Below are 19815 nucleotides of genomic sequence, written 5' to 3' on the forward strand. Positions count from 1 at the left end.
ATCGTTATTATTATTTACTAACAGCGAAAAAAAAAAAAGAAAATTTCACGCCGCCAAAAAAAAAATGTCGGCGTCATTTATTTCTTATTTTTTTTTTTTTTTTTTTTTTTTTTACGCCAACATCAGAAATAATTTTTATTTTTAAATATTGTGCTAAAATAAGAAATAAAAAAAAAAATTACTGGTAAAAAATATTATTATTATTATCGGTTGCGAGAATGAGAGGAAAAGAAATCTCGCGGGGAATTTCGCGAGACATTTTGAAAACGGTTAACGGTTTTTTTTTTTTTTTTTTTTTAATAATCGGGTATTACGGGAAGAAATTAAATATGAAAAAAACAAAAATCAGGGTCAAACTGGAATTGTAAAAAAAAAAAAAAGAAAGAAAAAACATTGCGTGAAAACGTGTATACACGAAAGTTGTTTTTTTTTTTTTTTTTTTTTAAATCGAACACTTGTACGTAACAAATGTGTTTTCGCCATGATGATTATATTAATTAATCCGTTTCTTTTTGCTTTTATTATCATCATCATCATCATCATCATAGTCGTCGTCGTTGTCGTTGTCGCCGCCATCTTTGTTTTCTCGTTTTTCATCGATTGTTGTAAAAATTTATTATTATCTCTGTTTGCGATCAAAGTGAAAAATTATAATATTTGATAATAATAATAATGGTCGTGTAAGAATAATTTTTTTGTTTTTGGGCAAGGTTTGACCTTGGATTGTACGGGATGACCTTGAAAATGTGTTAAAAACGTTTTCTATATTTGTCAAAAAGCTTTGCAACTTGATGAAAAAAAAAAAAAAAATTTTTTTTCTTTTTTTTTTCTTCCATTTTTATTTATTACTTATTTATTATTGATTTTTTAATTTGTCCTCGTTCGTTTTCCGTTATTTTAAATCGATTACGCGGTTTTTTTTTTTTTTTGTTTTTGGAAATTGTATTATAATGATCGAGGCGATGATCACACGATGACAAATTTTTAGGTTTTTATTTTTTTTTTTTAATAAACAATCCGAACCTGATTTTCGGTCGGCCATATTTGATCTATTGTTTGTTGTCGTTTTAATTCGCGGTTCGCGTGATTGCATAATTTACGACACGAAATGATTGATTGATTGATTGATTGATTAAAATTCTAGAATGTTATATTAAATCGAGTTACGGGGGAAAAAAAAATTGGAAATAATCGAAAAAAATTTTTTTTTTCGTGGAATTAGAAAAGGATAAAGAAAGGAACGGGGGGGAGGGGGTTTGATTTTAATTTTTTTTTTTAATCGTTATTAATAATAAGAATGATGATGATGATAATATTATTATTATTATTAAAAAAAGGAAAATTGTAACGTGTACAAAAAAAAATTGTTTTTTTTTTTATATTTTTTTTTTTAAAGAATTATTTCGTGTCAGCAGTTTTACGTATTAATAGTTTTAAAGTAAATGACATTTTATATTTTTGACCTAAAATCAATAAAAAAAAAAAAAAAAATCGCGTTAAAAAAAAAGAAAAAAAAACGCATTCGTATAATTATTATTTACGACGGTATAAATAATAATGATGATAATAATAATAATAATAATGAATAAAAATAAATCGAAATTTTTTTTTCTTTTGTTTTGTTTTTTTTTTTTACGGGTTTTTAATTATGGAGTTATGTGTTGATAACCTTCAAAAATAATCGACTATTATTTAACATCATTTTTTTTTTCTTTTTATTACCTCGCGAAAAAATGCCTTAAATCTCATTATTATTATTATTTTCCGCGGAAAAAGAAAATTTGGTTTGTTTGGAAGAGAGAGAGAGAGAGAGAGAGAAAGCAGGAAAAGTTGGGAAAAGTTTTTCACGCTTGGGATAATAATAAAATTAGAAGAGGTACACCAATCAATCGATAATTAAATCGTAAAAATAATAATAATAATCGATACGTGATCGATTGTCATCATTATCGTCATCGTCGATTGTAAAGACGTTCCATTGTTTTTAATAATAATAATAATAATAAAAATATCATCGTTAATTGCATTTTTTTTTTTTTTTATTTTTCACGTCTTTCCGTTTGTTATTGTTGTTGTGTTTGTTGTTGTTTAATGTCTTTTAATTTTCATTTCGTTTCGTCGCGTTTACCTCCTGTCATGTCGCACGCCGCAGATAATAATAATAATAATAATAATAATAAAAACGTCTCGAACGTTTCTCATATATAGAAATAATTGTTCGAATCGGCTTTCATTCCGTTTACAATAAATTATTTGTCGTGACTTTTTATTATTATTATTATTATTATCATTATTTTTAATAACATTTGAAATTAATATTTACGATTCGAGACAACGTGATAATAATAATAATAATTATAATAATTGCATTCGTGTTAATTCCACGTATATGCATTGCGTTGTATGTATATTTCGGTCATTCAAATTTCCTTTCACGCAATCCGATTTTAAATAAAAATAATGATGATGATGATGATGATGATGATAATTTAAACGTGACGATTGAATTTGCAAAAAAAAAAAAAGAAAAAATCATTTGGGATAGGTCAAGAAATTTTTGCGTGGGTTTGTTAAAGTGAAAAAAAAAAAAAAAAATGATGATGATAATAATAAAAAGTGTTTGTTTGAGGTTTATTATTATTATTATTATTGTTTTGGTTGGTAATATTTTATGGAATACGAAAGAAAAAAAAAAGTTAACAAACCGCCAATTGGATGTTATTCAAAAAATAATAATAATAATTTTTTAGGTTCGTGATTGACACGTAAATAATGAAGGGAATAAAAAAAAAAAAATTTGAACGGTTGATTTTGATAATAATAATAATAATTATTATTATTATTTCGGTTCGGGGTCATTGAAAAAAAAAAAAAAACGTTACAATGACCTTTATATATATATATCGTTGTCGTAATTTGTATTTTGCGGATTTTGCATGATTGCCGCCTTTCCCGCCCCCGCCCCCCTCGAAAATGTAAATTTTTTTTTTTTTGGAAAATTAACGATTTTTCTAACATTTTGTTTTCCAGATCAGTTTGGAAAAACAGCAAAAAAAATCCCGATTTTCTTTTTTCCCTCTCATCACATCCCATATTCCGATCCTTTTTCAACCAAAAAAAAGTAACCGTTTTTCATTATTAAGCCGCCGGAAGTAAAAATAATAATAATTTTTTAATGATACCATAAGAAAAAACCAAAAAACCTAATAAAATCGTTGAAACTTTTCGTCCGTTTAACAAACAAACAAACAAACAAACAAACGAAAAAATTGCGAGAGAGTAAAAAATAATAACAAAAAAAACAAATACAAAACCAAAATGTTTAGATAACGAGGGTTAAATTTTTCGTATAAAAGATTTAGTAAAATCAACCCTTCAAAGGGTAGCATGAATAGTAGGCCTAATATTTTAGGCCTACCAACAAAAAAAAAATAAAAGTTTTTTTTTTTTTTTTTTATACGCATACATAATTTATATTTTGTTTTTTATTATTATTATTATTATTATTTATTTTATCGTATCGCACCAATAATATAAATACAACATAAATTGTATTATTATTATTGATTGATTGATTGATTGATTATTTATTATTATTATTATTATTATCGAAATTTGTTTAGTTTAGTAGGTGGTAGTAGTAGAGTTTTACAATTTAAAAATTAATTAATTTTCTTGTTGTTGAATTTTGTTTCCATCGAATTTTTTTTTTTTTCATTTTTTTTTAAATAATTGTCTTAAATTTATATAAATAAATAAATAAATAAAAAGTTTAGTTTTTAATAATTTAATTATTATAAATAAATAAATAAAAAAATCTGTGATAAGTATTTAAAATACATACATATATACATAAATAGATAAGATAGGTGAGTTTAAAAAAAAAAATTTTTTTTAAATTGTTTGTTTGATCAATTTAATATTTTAACGCGCGCAAATTTAAAAAAAAAAAAAAACAAAAAAAATTAAATTTTTTAATAGGGAAATGATTATTATTATTATTATTAATATTATTAGTATTACTATTAACATTCGCAATAATATATTTTTACTTGACGGCTTAAATTAATTGATTTTCTCCCTACTGTTATTATTATTATCATTATCACTTTTTTTTTTGTAATTAATTAATCCTTTACCTTTAATCTTTACCTGTTTTTAAAAAAAAAAACCTTTTTATACAAAAACCAAAATGGATGCGATAACAACGTACACGATTGAAAAATATTCTCCAGAATTATTATGGATCGTCATAGTTGGATTCCTCGTTGCTTTTATACTCGCGTTTGGAATCGGAGCCAACGATGTTGCCAACAGTTTCGGTACGAGCGTCGGATCAAAAGTCCTCACGATAAGGCAAGCCTGCATATTGGCGACAATTTTCGAAATACTCGGAGCCGTTCTAATAGGTAATAAAAATAATCATGTTTATCATATTATCATTATTATTATTATTTTGTTTTTTTTTTTAAAGGGTATAAAGTGTCGGATACGGTTAGAAAGGGTATTTTCGATTTGACAATGTATAGAAATTGCGAAAAAGAACTCATGTTGGGATTTTTGTCGTCGTTGTTCGGGAGCGCAGCACTTCTCATCGGTGCGACATTTTTCAAAATGCCCGTTTCCGGTACGCACAGCGTTGTCGGTTCGACTGTGGGTTTTTCGTTGGTTCTCAAAGGATTTCAAGGGATTAGTTGGAACACTCTTTTGACGATAGGTAAAAGTTGTGTGTGTGTAGGCGTGCCAACGTGACGATTTATTTATTTACTTTATTTTTTATTTTTCAAATAGTGGCTTCTTGGTTCGTCTCTCCGGTACTGTCTGGAACCATTTCGGTGGTTTTGTTTCTCGTCATAAGGAAATTCATTCTTCAAACGTCGAATCCTTTGAAACACTCTGTTCGTTCTTTGCCTTTTTTTTACGGTTTCACAATTTTCATCAATGTTTTTTCGATCATTCACGACGGACCCGAACGTAAATAAGTTTTTACCTTTGTAGTTTCCCCCCCCCCCCCCGGGAACGTTACTCACGTTCGTTTTTCCGTTTTTTAATTTCAGTTCTTTACATGCACGATATCGAACTTTGGGTCGTGTTAACCGTGAGCGTCGCCCTAGGGATACTCACAGGTCTTGCCGTTCAATTTTTCTTTGCTCCCTATTTGAAAAAGAAAATCTTATTGGAATCGGATCCGATGAAACTTCAACCGGGTTCAAAGGTCAATTTTTCGTGTGGAGATACGGGTAAGATGAATTATTATTATTATTATTATTTTCTGAATAATTTCACTTTTTTCCGGGTGGATAATTAATAACGGTTTTTTTCGTAGATGAATCGTCGAGAGAATCGAGTCCTCAAAAATCTCGTCCCGTGTCGATAATCGTGGAACAAGAAAAAAATAATTCTGTGATGGCGAAAGAGTTGTCGGATTTTTCGAAAACGAATTCGGATGTCGCTTTGCAACAGAATGGAAAGACGAAAAATTTTCAAAGTTTTTTCCGAAAGGGAATTCTCAGGATAAAGGGAGAGAATTGTTTGGATCAACGGGATCATACGCAGAAATACACGACGAAACCTTCTTTCACTGTCGGAGAAACGAATTTGGGAGTGAATATGAATCCCAATTTGGGTTCAAATAGCTTACCTTCAAGCGGACAGGTGACTCCCTCGACAGGTAAGGTTTTGACATTATCATTATCATTATTATTATTTTCTCTCCCACTTAAAATGCCTATAAAAAATGGGTGGTAAAGTTAATTTTTTTTTTCTTTTTTTTTGGTTTTTTGTGCAAAGATAAAAAAAATTTTTTTTTTTTTTTTTTTTTTGTAACGTTCGAGAAAGGTTCGATTTCGTGTAAACCTTGAACCTAATCCGTTAAAAATATGTACAGGGAAAAAAAAAACGGACCAGGTTGCAACGGACACCTGGTCTGGTATCGTTCGATCGTTAAACGATGATGATAAAAAAAAAAAAAAAAAAAAAAAAAAAAACAAATTTTCATATCGAAAATTTGACACCGAATAATTATTATTATTATTATCATCATCATTATTATTATTACTTTTTACCTGCATTTTTTTGCTTACTCGCGTATTTTTTTTTTTTTGCGCCTTTTAAAAATATTTCAAAACTCCTCGAATAATAAACGCTTACGCATGACGATATGAAATTAATTTTTTTTTTTTTTTTTTTTTTTTTTTTTTTTACGTTTCGAACGTGCGACAAAAATAATGATGATGATGATGATGATGATGATAATCATAATGATGATGATCATTATTTGTCGAACGCGACACGAAATTTATTTATTTATTTATTTATTTATTTTTTTTTTTTTATCTTTGCTCATTTGATACGCAACATTTATATTTTTTTTTATATTATCATTATCATTAAACGTATTTCGATGTTGGAAAATGACGTTGAAATAACAATAATAATAATAATTTTATAATGTTGTTTTTTCATATGCGAATTCGTTCCGCGATTTAAACACACATATAAATGTTGCTCAATTAGTCGCCCCCTATGAGATGCCATGTTTGTTTTTATTGTTTACAGGATTGACCCCCAACAGCAGCGCAGTACCACTTGTTAGATCTAAGGACACCAAGCATGTGAATTCGGTAATAACTTTAATACAACAAACAACAACAACAAACAACAAACAACAACAGCAAAAAAAAAATTCTTTTTTTTTTTTTTTAAATTTTTTTTATTTATTTATTTCGATGGCTTATTTATTTATTTATCATTATTATTATTATTATTACTAATTAACGCCTGGGGGACGTTTTGCCCCGCCCCCTTCCCCCGAGTAGGCGGTAACAAAAGCAGGAGGTAGGAAAAAGGAAGGGGCAAAACAAAACGAAGGGTTTATAATGAAAAATATTATTATTATTATTATTAGTCACTGGAATTCCCCTTTTGAACTTTCTTATAATTGTATGGAATTAAAAAAAAAATTTTCTTTTTTCAAGGTTTTTAGTATTATTATTATTATTATTAAGAGTGCCCCCCCTCTTTTTGCGGGTTAAAAAAACATTTATTATTATCATTATCATTTCAGTTTATTAATCAATTTTTTTTTTTTTTTTTCTATTTTTGTATTTTCAGGTTTCGCCGGCGGAAGACAAAGCGATATCCCAAGATGATCCTCCGGAAGTGAGCAGATTGTTTTCATTTTTACAAATTTTAACGGCGACATTCGGATCGTTTGCACACGGCGGAAATGACGTCAGGTGATCATCATCATAATTATTATTATTTTAGTTTTCCTAATCCCTTCGAATAATCGTTATTTACTTTTGTCTTTTTTTTGTTGTCAGCAATGCGATCGGACCTTTGATTGCTCTGTTTCTCATTTACACGAACGGGGAAGTGGATTCAAAAGCTCAAACGCCGATATACATACTCTTGTACGGAGGAATCGGGATTTCCATAGGGTTGTGGCTTTGGGGTAGAAGAGTCATAGAAACGATCGGTGAAGATTTGACGAAAATAACTGCTTCCACGTACGTTTACTCTCTCTCTCTCTCACACGCTACTCCCACGTGCCTAGATGAAATCTTAATTGTTTGTATTAAATTTTTTTTTAATTTAGGGGATTCACGATCGAAATCGGAGCTGCTTTCACCGTTTTAATGGCGTCGAAAATCGGTTTGCCCATATCGACGACCCATTGTAAAGTCGGTTCGGTTGTTTTCGTCGGTTGGGCGAGTTCGTCGAAAAGCGGAGTCGATTGGAAAGTTTTCAGGTTTGCCAATTGTTTTTAACATTTTTTTTTTTCTCTTCCCCGAGGTGATGACGTCATAGAGTATATAAAATTTTCCTTTTTTAGAAATATAATATCGGCTTGGGTTATAACGGTACCTTTGTCGGCGGGTTTGAGTGCTGCTTTCATGGCTTTTTTTAGAGCCGTCGCTACGTAATCGGAATTTTCAAAAAAAAAAAAAAAAAAGTAGTTGATAATAATAATAATAATAATATAGATATACTTACGATGAATAGAGAAAATTTTTTTTTTTTTATTTACGTTTGGCTTTGTCGGCGGTTACAGTGCCGGCGATGGCGATGGCGGCCATGATGAAAGCCGGACATTTTTTATTATTATTATTATTATTATTATTTTAAGGTTCTTCAATTTTTATAATAATAATAATTTTCAAGTTTTTGCCACGTGTATTATTATTACGTTTTGAAATGAAATTAATAACGGAAACGCACCCGTTTCTTTCTTTTTTTTCTTCTGCTTTTTTTTTTCGGGGGGAGGGAGGGGGGAGGGGAGGAGAAAACTCCGTCCTTATTTTTATTACGTTTTCTTATTTTTTATTTTTTTTTTTTTGTTTAAAAATGAAATTAAATTATTGTTGGAACGCGCTAATTCGTTATAAATATATTATAATCTGTGATTGTTGGTTATTTTTTAATATAATCCATTTATTATTATTATTATTATTATTATTATTATTTTATAAAAAGAAAATTTTTTTGCCGGTTAAAATTGAATCGTTTAATTGTTTTTTTTTTTGAAAACTGTTATTATTATTATTATTAGTTTTGAGTTTATAAATAAATAAATAAATAAAATATTCGAATTTTATTAATTTTGTTTGTTTTGTTTGTTCGTTTGTTTGTTTTCTTCTCAACGATTTCTCCTTATGGTAAAAAAATAATTACAAAGAGTTTTTTTTTTATTTTATTAAAAAATTAATTAATAATAATAATAATAATGATAAAAAGCTGGAACATTTTTTTATCGTGATCGATTAATCGATTGATTATCGATCGATTATATCGATATTTTTTTATCGTCGATGTATACGCACAACAAACACAAATTTGGTTTTTCGTTTGTTTGTTTTTCTGTTTGTTCTACTTCCAGTTTTTATTTTCTCTGTTATAAACTAATTTTCCGGTTAATTCGTTTATACGAGCTTCGTTAACTTCCGTTCTTTTACATTCCTCGGGAACTTTTCCGGTTAGATCGGGACATTCGTAACATTTATCAGGTAGTTTTTTCGGTGGTTCGTATTCAACTTCCGTTTCTTCTTCTTCGTTTATACAGGGTCGGATTTTGGTAGGTTTAGCATAAGGATCGGATATGCACCTAAATTGGGGGAGGGGGGAGGAGGAAGTGGGAGGAGAAAAAAAATCATTATTATTATTATTATTATTTACTATAGTTTGATATATTTTAAATGTTTGTTTGTTTGTTTACTCTTTGGTCGTTGGGAATTCTTCCGGGTTTAATATTGATTTTGCTATTGTTCCAATATCGTCGGATAATAATTTTTGTGCCGTCAAATAATTTCTAACCGTTTCGATAACTTCCAATTTGAATTTTTCCGGATTTGCTTCCATGTACCTGTAAACTTGTAAATCAGCTCCGGTGATTTCAAATTTGTGTTTAAATATCGATATGACAGCACCTGAAAGAAATAAAATGTTATTTTAGTCAAAATAAAGAAACCACGATTGTTACGTTAATTAAATAAATGTAATATACCGATGTAAAAATCGCTCGGGCTATAATATTCGGGATAATCGGGATGACTTCCAGGTTTTGGTACGAGCATTGAACTTAAAAATTTTCCACCCATGTGACCTGAATTACGAACTTGCGGTTCGGTTATTTTAATAGTGCTATCGGCTAACGAATAATAAATAATAAATTGTCTTCCTTCGTCTTCCGGATGCATTGATTTTAATTTTGCCGTGTATCTAAGATATTTATTCATGTTAATTATTAATTTAATAACGTCTTTTTTCGGTTCTTTCGGCATGTAATTCAAACAAGATCCCAATGAATCCTCTAATGAACCGAATCCCGTGTGAGGCGGTGGTGGTTCCGGTAATTTTGGTTTATCTTCTTCTTCCACGTCGAAATTATCCGGCTGTTGACAAAAATGTCGTCATCGTTTTACAATAAATAATAATAATTTAAAATAATTTTTTGTAGAATATTTACTTGTGTTATGTTGAGTGCTCTGCGAAAATAATTTCGTGTATCTTCATCGCATTTATGTAAAAGCATTCGTCTACCAAAAACGAAAATTGTTTCTCCTATAATTAAATCCATCGGTTTGTAATATTCTGTGACTTCCGCATCGCTTTTTTCCAAATAAATTGATGGATAAGTTGCTAAAATTACAAAAAAAAAAACGGGGAGTGCGGGGGGTCAAATAAAGAAAAAGTTATGATTTTTTATAATAATAAATATAATAATAACATTACCAGGAACTTCCGTCCAATTTTTAGGAAGTTTAGTTCTTTTTAACAATAACGGAAATGGATCCTTTCCATCATTGGGTTCGTGAACTTCAATAACTTCCACGGTATCATCTTCTAAATAATATTTAATCACGTAAGGATCTAAGGATCCTCCTGAATCACGATTATCCCAAACTGCTCGATACCTTAATACTCTCCCTTCAAATTCTAAAAATCTCCTAAATTTATCTATTGTAACGGCCGTTTTTGGTGGAGCTTTACTTTTAACTTTTCTCATTTGTGTGTAAGGATCCGGAGGCATACATTCTGGATTATTTAATTCCACTCCTTGAGATAAAAGGAATTCTTTTGTAAACAAATCACAATCAATTATGTGGAAAACGATTCCACCAATGGCCATATCAATTCCTATATTAAAATCTTTCCAGTGTAAGTATACTCCATTTTCATGACCGTATTTAGGTATTCTACCTTTTCGAATTAACTTTCCTTGAACTATTCCAGAGTCCTGTAAAATTAATAATAATATAAATGAACGTGGTTGTTTTTTTTTTTTTTAAAGAAAAAAAGTTGTCCATTGATTTTTTTCTCACTCTAACTGGAGGTTCCATTACGGTTATTTTATCATCATCTAAAAAATAAATTATATTCACGTATCTAACTCTGTAATTTTCATCGGGACTATTGTAAACAGGTTGTTTAAAAAAAGCTCTAAACGTAAGACATTTTTTATCATATACAACAAAATGGGGTCGAAATGCTGGACATGGATATTCTTTTGCACGTCCGTATGTAAGACAAGGATCGTACCTAGAAAATATTTATATATATATTAACATGAGATATATAAAATGTAATAAAAATATAAAAAATATATTGTTTTTTAAATGTGCTCACACAACGGTATCATTTTCTATATCCAAATATCGAAGAGAATCGACGTCTCTCGGGTATTTTCCTGGAGCTGGAGCATAATGTTTCATATACCTTCCACCTTGCTTAAATTCGAAAAATTGACTTCTGTGAAATTTAGATTTTGTAGGATCTTGAAAGGAAAGACCAGGAAGAAGTGGAAGTCCTTCATAGTCTTGCTCTTCCATTGCTTAGTTGAAATTTTTAACGCGGAAACAAATTACAAAAGTAGTGTTTACGCGTTGCAAGGCAACCGCCATTTTTTTAAACTCTCGACAAAATTTTAATGCCACGACCATGTCGGTGGTTAAAATTATCATTCATTAAATTTAGTTTTTAAGTTTTTAAATTATTAATTTTGCATTTTTTTCAATACAATTTTTAATAAAACAAAATGAATACATAAGTTGTTAAATATTTATTTAGTTTAAAATTTTTATATGGAAATAATATGGCGGCTCTTTTAAAAAAAAGAGCTTTAGCTGAATTTACTCAAGCTATAAAAACAGAGGTTGAAGTAAGTATTCATTTTCGTTATATTTTCTAATTTAATTCTGAATTAAATTTGTCTTCAATTTAAAATTTCTTGAACTGTTATCAATAACTTTCACTAATAAAGATTATCGTTAGGTTTCTTAAAAAAAAAAAAAAAAAAAAAAACTTGCCATTAATTCAAACTAAATTTAAAATTTTTTTAATAATTTAAAAAGCATTTTTTTGTTTAAAAATTATGATATTGCAGGATGACTACATACCATTAAAAAAATTAAAATTACCTAAAAAACAATGGAACGTTGCAAGTTCAGGCAGTGCCTTTATTGGTATGCTTTCCAAATGTAAAACTTCCAACGAAGCTCTTCAATTACTTTTGCGAGTATCAGAAACTGCTGTTAGCATACAATGCTCTGATATACCAGAAGCGATAAAAAAACTAGTCGAACATTTGCAAGTAGAAAAAGAATCAGCTGTCAGAGCAAAAATTTTGAATCTCTTTGCTGATTTAGGAGAGTTGGATGGAGCTGATGTTTTGGTAAATATAAAATATTTTTTCCTTTTTTTCATCTAACACTAGATATAATTTTATTTAACCAACTAACTGTTGCTGTGTATTTAAATCTAAAAAATTGTGCTTTAAATTGAAATTTTTTATTTAATTTAGAATATAATGGATGAAACTATTGAACACATCAAAAATGAAAAGTCTCATAAAGTCATTGCCCAAGCGTTATCCACTCTATTGCATTTAGGTAAAAATATTCAGTCTCAGCATCTGAAGTTAATTCAAATATCCAAACAGGTATGATTAAACAAATTTTTACTTGAAATTATATTTTTAATTTATGAGTAATGAAATTTTTTTTTTTTTTAATATTTCTTTCAGTTTTTAAAAGACACAAATAACATAGTAAAATGTAAATGTTTAAATTTAATTGGCACTGTGCTTCCGATATGTGATAATAATCAGGATACACTTAAATTGGTAGCAAACTTTTCTTATAGTGAGGATGCAAGAGTTAGAAGTGCTGCGCTAAACACTTTAGTTTTACTTTTTGAAAGAGGACAAAAACTTGATGTTAGTTTTTATCATAAAGCATGCGATGCCTTAAAAGACGATTATGAAATTGTTCGATTATCTGCTCTTAACCTTATTAGTGTATTGTCTCAAACATATGGTGAAGAGTAAGTACAAAAAATATATATATATATGCATTCATTGATTTTATTGCAAATAACTTTTAATACATTAAGTAATAATTTTTAGACCTGTAATGGTGAAGAATGAAACTATTAACTTAATTGATGATGCATTCGTTAAAGTTTGTTTAATGGTGACAGATTTATCGATGAGAGTAAGAACGAATGCAATAACAATGTTAGGAAGCATGAAAAATGTTTCTCCAAAACTGTTACAACAAACATTAGATAAAAAATTAATGTCCAACATGAGAGTAAGTTTGAAAATACTTTTTTATTAATTATGAGTAATAAATAATTGTATGATTAATCAGGGTAATATTTTTTAGCTAAAAATATCAGCTCATGAACGTTCGAAAAACAATGTTACATCTGGTGAATGGTCAATCGGTATGAAATGGACTAATGATGCTCCAAAGGAACTTTTAAAAGCAGAAAATATAAGTCTTATCGCTTCTGGATCTTGTGGTGCACTTGTCCATGGACTCGAAGATGAATTCCAGGGTATGTAATTTAGATTTTGGTTGATTTTTTTCAAAATTTGTATTAAAAAAAAAACTTACTTTTGTATTTCATGCAGAGGTTAGAAGTGCTGGAGTTGATTCTCTTTGTCAGTTATCCTTGGATAATCCAGAATTTGCAATATTATCATTAGATTTTTTAGTAGACATGTTCAATGATGAAATCGAATTGGTGAGATTAAAAGCGATAGAAAGTTTGACAAAAATTAGTTATCATATTATATTGAGAGAGGATCAATTAGAAACCATTTTGGGAGCATTAAAAGTGAGTTTAAATTTTTTTAATGAATATTATTGCCTTTCGAATAATAATAATAATAACATTTTTTTTTTTGTATTTTTCCAGGATTTCTCTTTGGAAGTGAGAGAAGGACTACATAGAATGCTTTCCGCTTGTAGATTGTCAACAAAAGATTGTTTGCAAATGACAGTTGAAAGTTTACTAGATAATTTAAAAAAATATCCACAGGATAAGAAATCAATATTTAAATGTTTTCAAAAAGTCGGTGAAAGACATCCGGAATTAACGTTGCCATTAGTACCGGAATTATTAGCAATTCATCCATTTTTCGATACTCCCGAACCGGATGTCGAAGATCCCCTATGTATCCTTTTCTAAAAAAATCAAAATCAAACTTATTTTTTTAATTATTAATATTTTCTTTAATTTTTTTTTTTTTGTTAATCAGATATATGCGTATTGATATTAATATTCAATGCTGCGAAAAATTGTCCAACTATGGCGGCACTTTTCGAAGAACACACTTTAAAACATTATAGATATCTTAGAGACACCATGTCAAATTTTGTTCCTCATCTTAAAGTAATCAGACATTTTTTCTGAACGTAGATTAATAATAACAACGTTAAATGTAAAAATTAATTAAATTGTTTTTGTTTGTCAACACAGCTCAAACACGACGAAGACAAAATGGAGTTACCATTTGTCGAAACGGGTACCAAAGAATTTCTCACGTCGATAATGAATAATATAAAAAATACTCCGAGCACGAGAGTTCGAATTGAATTGATGAAAGCAGCACAGAAATTTTTAATTGGGATTTCCGAATCTGATGCGAGCATCGGGGGCGCGGCTGTTTTCCTTTCATCGTTCATTAAATGTCAATTGATCATACAGAAAATTCTAGAAGAAAAATTTTCTCCCCTATCCAATCACGAACCCAATTCAGTTTTTAAACTATTACAAATATCGTTACAGTAAGTTTTAAGGTACGAGTCGGAATATTTTCTTTGTAAAAAATTTATTAAGAGATTTCTTTTTTCTTTTCCCCCCCCTCCCCTCCTCTCCTCCCCCTTCCCGCCCGACAGGTTACAGTATTGTTTTACAAATTTAACGGATGTTCAAATAGCCGGAATGAAACAGTTGAAATTGAAAGCTCTCGCGGTTATGTTGGTAAAAGTGGTCAAGGGTAATTCGTCGGCACTTTCTCTCTGTCATTATTTTTTAACGACCGTCGACAACACTCAAAGGCATTTGGCATCGTGTGGGATAGCACCGGAAACGTGGACGAAAAGTCTTTTCAAAGAATTATCCCTGTTGGAGGATAATAAACCGGGAGTCGTGGCGAGAATACTTTTACCCATAATAAATAACATACAACCCTCGCCTCCGCCATCTTGTTTGAATTTCGACGTAAGCATAAATTGTTATTTGATTCTCTCTAGTAACGGAAAATGAAAATAATATGATTTTCCAGACGAAATTTTTCATAATAAAATTTAATTTTTTTTTTTTTTTTCCCACAATTTAAATTTCAGATCGGAATGTGTAAAGCCGTTATATCCGAACCAACGGATGATGCTGACGTCACGATAAAATTTACGGCGGGACTCATCGGCGGGATTCCTTTCGATGCGGAAATCAATTCTCTGTCGAACGTTTCCGTACTGAGAATAAAAATAAAATATCCGGATCAAAACACGATATTAGTTTTACCGAATAAAAACGATTTGAAACCGATAAATAAAAATGAGAAGGAAAACACGGATTATCGTCTTCTCACGACCGTTTTACTATCCCATCAGGTATGGGTATTAAGAAAGTTTTTTTTTTTTAGAAATTGCACCCGTTAGACGCGCTATAATCGATTGAATTTTTCAGGTTTGGACGGAATCCTGTTACGTTGATATAAGTTTAGCATTAGAATTAGCAGGAGAAGAAGGTTTGTTTTCGTTTGGAAATCGTACTCCTCTTCCAATCGAAATCGATCCCTACGTCATTGATATTTGTAAACCCGTTAAGGTATACGTATCGCCAAAACCCGTTAAAAGAGGGATTTAATGTGATGACGTAAACGTTGTATATAAATTAAAATAAAATGATTTATTATTATTATTATTATGATTTTTCGGGTCTTTAAAAAAAAATATAATACATATAGACTGATTTGATTAAATAATAATTTTTTTATTAATTTTTAAAAGATTAATATGTTAATCCATTAGGATTAGGATTAGTATAATAAATATCACACAAAAAAAAAGGATTAAGTTAGTTGGGATTTATTTTGGTTTTAGCTGGTTTTTAAAAACGAAAAAATTATACATTTAAGGAATTTTTTTTTTTAATTTTAATGCTCTTTCGAGTCTTTCCAATTGTCTTCCGGTCGTGTTTTCTCGGTGTTTACATATAAAATAATTTCTCAAAGAACATTCTATTCCTTTATATTTATAATTTTTTATCGTCGGTTGATATGACATTAACAGACATCTTCCATTTCCTTCTATGTTTTTTATACCCGGAGATTGAGTCGTCGTGTTATTTTGTACGGGTTTTGCACTGCTGCTCCAAATCCACAATAATCCCGGATTTAATCCTCCCGTCCAATAATCTTTTCCCCTAGAATTCGAATCCAATTGCAGGGAAGCTTTGACTAAATTTTCATCTTGAACCGTTTCGAATTCAACCAATGTCGATCCGAGATTTCTACATGTCGAACTTGCGGATTTCCAATTGAGTTGTTTTGTCGATACGTGAAAACAACTATTTCCAAAACGGTTAAAATGTTCTGGACACGGATCCATTTTTTCTATTAATAATAATAATAATAAGTTAAACTCTTTTCGATATCGTTTCGCATCATTATTATTAATATCTTACCACTGATTTGCGATTGACTTCCGGCAATAACTTGATAAAGCATTTGTTCTGTACGTTGTAAACGTTTTTCTAAAAAATCTAATCTATAAGCTAATTTTTCAATGGCACCCAATAGAAAAAGATCAGTTTCTGACACGTCATTATTATTAATTGAAATTGGCTGTAATGGCGGCTGCGACGGCGGCGGCGGTTGTTTCGACGGATTATTTATTATGTATCTATCTGGAAAATTGATTGATTGATTGATTATTATTAATAAACTTCCGGTTTATTTTTTTCGTGGGTCATTGTCCGAACATTACCCGTGGCAGAAGATTTCATTATTTTTTCATTTCTTTCAGCTACGCTCGTCCAATTTTCAAGTACCGTATAACCAGGTTCAAAATTTGCTTCTTCTTCTTCTTCTGTCGGAGACGACCATTTTTCTTCTGTCGAGAAATTTTTATACAAACGTCAGTGAAAGTAAGTGAAACAATTATTATTATTATTATTAAGTGACATTAAAATAATTATTTTTTCGGTTAAAATCAATCGACTTACCATCACAAAATATCGTGCCGGAAGTTAATAAAGAACAAATTATTAATAAATAATTAAAAATCATAATTAATAATAATAATAACTTTTGGTGAAAATTCAAAATGAAAATCTTGTTTAACTTAACGCAGTCAAACAAACACAAACACAAACGAATGCATAATTTTTTTTTTTGTCATTTCATATTAGCCCCTTTCACCAAAGTTTTTTTTTTTACATGGAAACATGTAGAATAAAAAGGAAACAACCGACTGGAGAATCTTGTTTGTTGTTTGTCGTAGGCTTTTGAAAACTTGTCTGGAAAATAAAAAAAAATTTTAAACTTTTCAATAGAGAGTAGGGGTATAACATAAAAAGAAAATTAAAACTGGGAGCGTTTGTGTGCGTACCTTAAATTAAATTTTGATCCTTTTCCCCTCCCCCCCCACAGGTATCATCGCGTTTTTCAATGTCAAGGTCATATTAATCTCAAACCACGTGGAATTTTTTTTTTTTTTTGCAAGCTGTAGTTAGTGCTAAAAAACAAAAATTTTCATTTTTCGTGGCTTTAGAAAAATATATTCGCACGTGGGATTTTCCCAATCGTTGGCATCGTTTCGTCAAGTAGCCATTAAAATGTTTGTCTTTCTTAATATTATAATAAATTCTAAGAAATTCCACGCGTAAAAAATATTTCTAAAAGGAAAATGACGGGTACCGTCATGTAATCGACCTAGTAATCAAGTGTGGGCCGTGTGCTTTGTTAAAAAAAGTACTAAGTGAGTTTAATTTATTATTATTATCATTATTATTTTAAAACATGAAAGTTAAAATATTATTTAAATCCTTGAAGAGCTTTTCCAAAACTTTCCCTTTGTTTAAACATTACTATTATTATTATTTTAACGTTTGTCACGTTAAACGAGTAAAAACAATTTTTATTGTTTATTTTTTTTTCTTGTCTTTTCTCTTTCTCTCTCTTGGCTTCGTTTCCATTTTTTTTTCTTTCACGTTTTTATTTATCCTGATATAATTTTTGTAGATCACAAATGTTCCACCCTCGTTGATTTAGGGTTAATAATGATAATTTTTATATTGTTTCTAAATAGTTTTACATTTTCTCTCTCTCTCTCTCTCTTATAATAATACCATCGCGAAAACTAAAACCTAAAAAAAATAATAAACAAGGTTAAAATATATATAAAAAACGTTATTGGCTCAATTATTTCAATATTTTAAAAAATTACAAAAATTTTTAACCGTTTTCCTTAGTCATAGAATAACTTTTGAACATTCACATGGTTTGTGTGTGTATATACGAAGGCCATATAATGAAATCGTATCTTCCCTTTAGGTTATTTAAATTCTTCCAACCTTTCCCCTCTACTACCTCCTACTTTTTACTTAAATAAACCTAAAAAAAAAAAAAATTAAGAAAAATTTTTTACGGTCGAATAAATAAATTATATAATTTGTTAAGAATAAAACGTTAGTTGTTGTTGTAAAAACAAACGTTTCGTAAATTATTATTATTATTATTAATAATAAGAGAAAAAGTTTAAATTGAAATTCGAATACTTTCATCCCATTCTTCAGAACATAAAAAATTGACATTCCGATGCGAAATCATTTCTTTCTACCTGACGTAATTAAAATTATTTAGAACAAAATTCATAAACCAGTCGTAAAAATACTATTGTAATTATTATTATTATTATTGTTGTTAATTAAGGTTTTTAAAATGAGACTGGAGGATGAAAAATATTACGCAATCGATTTCCATGGTGGTTACTGTGAGAAAACCAAACTGGATTGAGAAGTTTTTTGGGCGGAGTCCATCTATATACAGGTTCACCGAGGTCGCGGATTTCAATGACAGGTATGAATGAACGAGTTGTTCCTTTTGAGTAATATTTTATCTGAAAATATTTGGTTTGGTATTGTTTTTTTCAATGTTTTACTTAGTAAATTGTTTCATATAAAAATTCTAGAAATTTAATGTTACCCAGGTAACGCGACAAGTCAACCGCGACAATGCGTGCACCTGGTTAGGGGGGGGGAAAAAAAACCTACCAATGGAGACGACCAAATAACGAAAAAACTTATTTTTTTATTTCATGCATTATAAATTTTATTGTTGTAAATAATGACAGAAAAAGAGGACATTTTCCACATGATAATTTTCCATATAATGATCAATTTTTTATTTCTCTTTGAATTGAATTCTTATAAATAATCTTCATTTTCTATTCATTTCCTACAAAAGAAAAATCATTATTATTATTATTATTATTATTATTATTATTATTTTTAACGAATTGTTAAGCAAACAAGGTTTTAAAGTAATTTGGTACTTATATTGATATTTACCCAAAATTTCCAACGGTTTTTTTTTTTTTGAATATTCAAACCTGTGACTTAAACGAATTTGAAAAAACGTTAAAAACTTGTGTTCGATAAATAATATAATTGAGTAAAATTTAGTAAACGGTCTGATAACCAATAAATGTATTCACGAACCTTAAAAAAAACATAAAAACATTTTACAACGTTGAACATCGAGTCCATTTTTTTTTTTTTGGTTTTGCTTCACAACCAAACATGCTGTTTAAAAATGAAAATCTTTTATTTTACTCAAAGTTTTAAACTTATATGTATATTGATTAACGTGAATCAATTTAATTATTAATGTTTTCTTCGTTCCTTTCTCTTTAATTTAATTAAATTTCGCTACGTTATTAATTTTTTTTGTTGGAAGCCATTTAATTTTATAATTAATGTGCAAACGTATGGAACAATGTTTAACATCAACCTTTAACC

General features: G+C 29.2%; 5 protein-coding genes across 5 annotated transcripts; 2 read left to right on the plus strand and 3 right to left on the minus strand.

Annotated features, from left to right (window-relative positions):
- Nucleotides 1-4192: 4192 nt before the first annotated feature.
- Phum_PHUM489280 (uncharacterized protein) lies at nucleotides 4193-7928 on the plus strand (the record flags this gene model as incomplete). Its single annotated transcript, XM_002430482.1, has 10 exons — nucleotides 4193-4409; nucleotides 4475-4717; nucleotides 4792-4974; nucleotides 5058-5240; nucleotides 5327-5671; nucleotides 6559-6623; nucleotides 7114-7238; nucleotides 7326-7511; nucleotides 7601-7753; nucleotides 7838-7928. The coding sequence occupies 10 exons, from the start codon at nucleotides 4193-4195 to the stop codon at nucleotides 7926-7928; spliced, it is 1791 nt and encodes a 596-aa protein (XP_002430527.1).
- A 943-nt stretch (nucleotides 7929-8871) lies between these two features.
- Nucleotides 8872-11330, minus strand: Phum_PHUM489290 (EF-hand domain-containing protein, putative; the record flags this gene model as incomplete). Its single annotated transcript, XM_002430483.1, has 7 exons — nucleotides 8872-9106; nucleotides 9218-9428; nucleotides 9506-9893; nucleotides 9968-10140; nucleotides 10234-10738; nucleotides 10824-11040; nucleotides 11128-11330. The coding sequence occupies 7 exons, from the start codon at nucleotides 11328-11330 to the stop codon at nucleotides 8872-8874; spliced, it is 1932 nt and encodes a 643-aa protein (XP_002430528.1).
- Nucleotides 11331-11593: 263 nt separating this feature from the next.
- On the plus strand, nucleotides 11594-15660 carry Phum_PHUM489300 (uncharacterized protein; the record flags this gene model as incomplete). Its single annotated transcript, XM_002430484.1, has 13 exons — nucleotides 11594-11659; nucleotides 11885-12172; nucleotides 12302-12439; nucleotides 12524-12822; nucleotides 12905-13091; nucleotides 13167-13341; nucleotides 13418-13623; nucleotides 13705-13963; nucleotides 14048-14181; nucleotides 14269-14576; nucleotides 14688-15012; nucleotides 15138-15404; nucleotides 15481-15660. 13 exons carry the CDS (start codon nucleotides 11594-11596, stop codon nucleotides 15658-15660), a joined length of 2832 nt encoding a protein of 943 aa, XP_002430529.1.
- A 266-nt stretch (nucleotides 15661-15926) lies between these two features.
- Phum_PHUM489310 (Lithostathine 1 precursor, putative) lies at nucleotides 15927-17367 on the minus strand (the record flags this gene model as incomplete). Its single annotated transcript, XM_002430485.1, has 4 exons — nucleotides 15927-16408; nucleotides 16480-16701; nucleotides 16782-16907; nucleotides 17310-17367. 4 exons carry the CDS (start codon nucleotides 17365-17367, stop codon nucleotides 15927-15929), a joined length of 888 nt encoding a protein of 295 aa, XP_002430530.1.
- Nucleotides 17368-18388: 1021 nt separating this feature from the next.
- Phum_PHUM489320 (uncharacterized protein) lies at nucleotides 18389-19563 on the minus strand (the record flags this gene model as incomplete). Its single annotated transcript, XM_002430486.1, has 5 exons — nucleotides 18389-18398; nucleotides 18636-18688; nucleotides 18804-18895; nucleotides 19443-19515; nucleotides 19543-19563. 5 exons carry the CDS (start codon nucleotides 19561-19563, stop codon nucleotides 18389-18391), a joined length of 249 nt encoding a protein of 82 aa, XP_002430531.1.
- Nucleotides 19564-19815: the final 252 nt, after the last annotated feature.

The sequence above is a fragment of the Pediculus humanus genome, genomic scaffold (genome assembly GCF_000006295.1).
Source record: "Pediculus humanus corporis 1103172108259 genomic scaffold, whole genome shotgun sequence".
Taxonomy (NCBI): Eukaryota; Metazoa; Arthropoda; class Insecta; order Psocodea; family Pediculidae; genus Pediculus; species Pediculus humanus.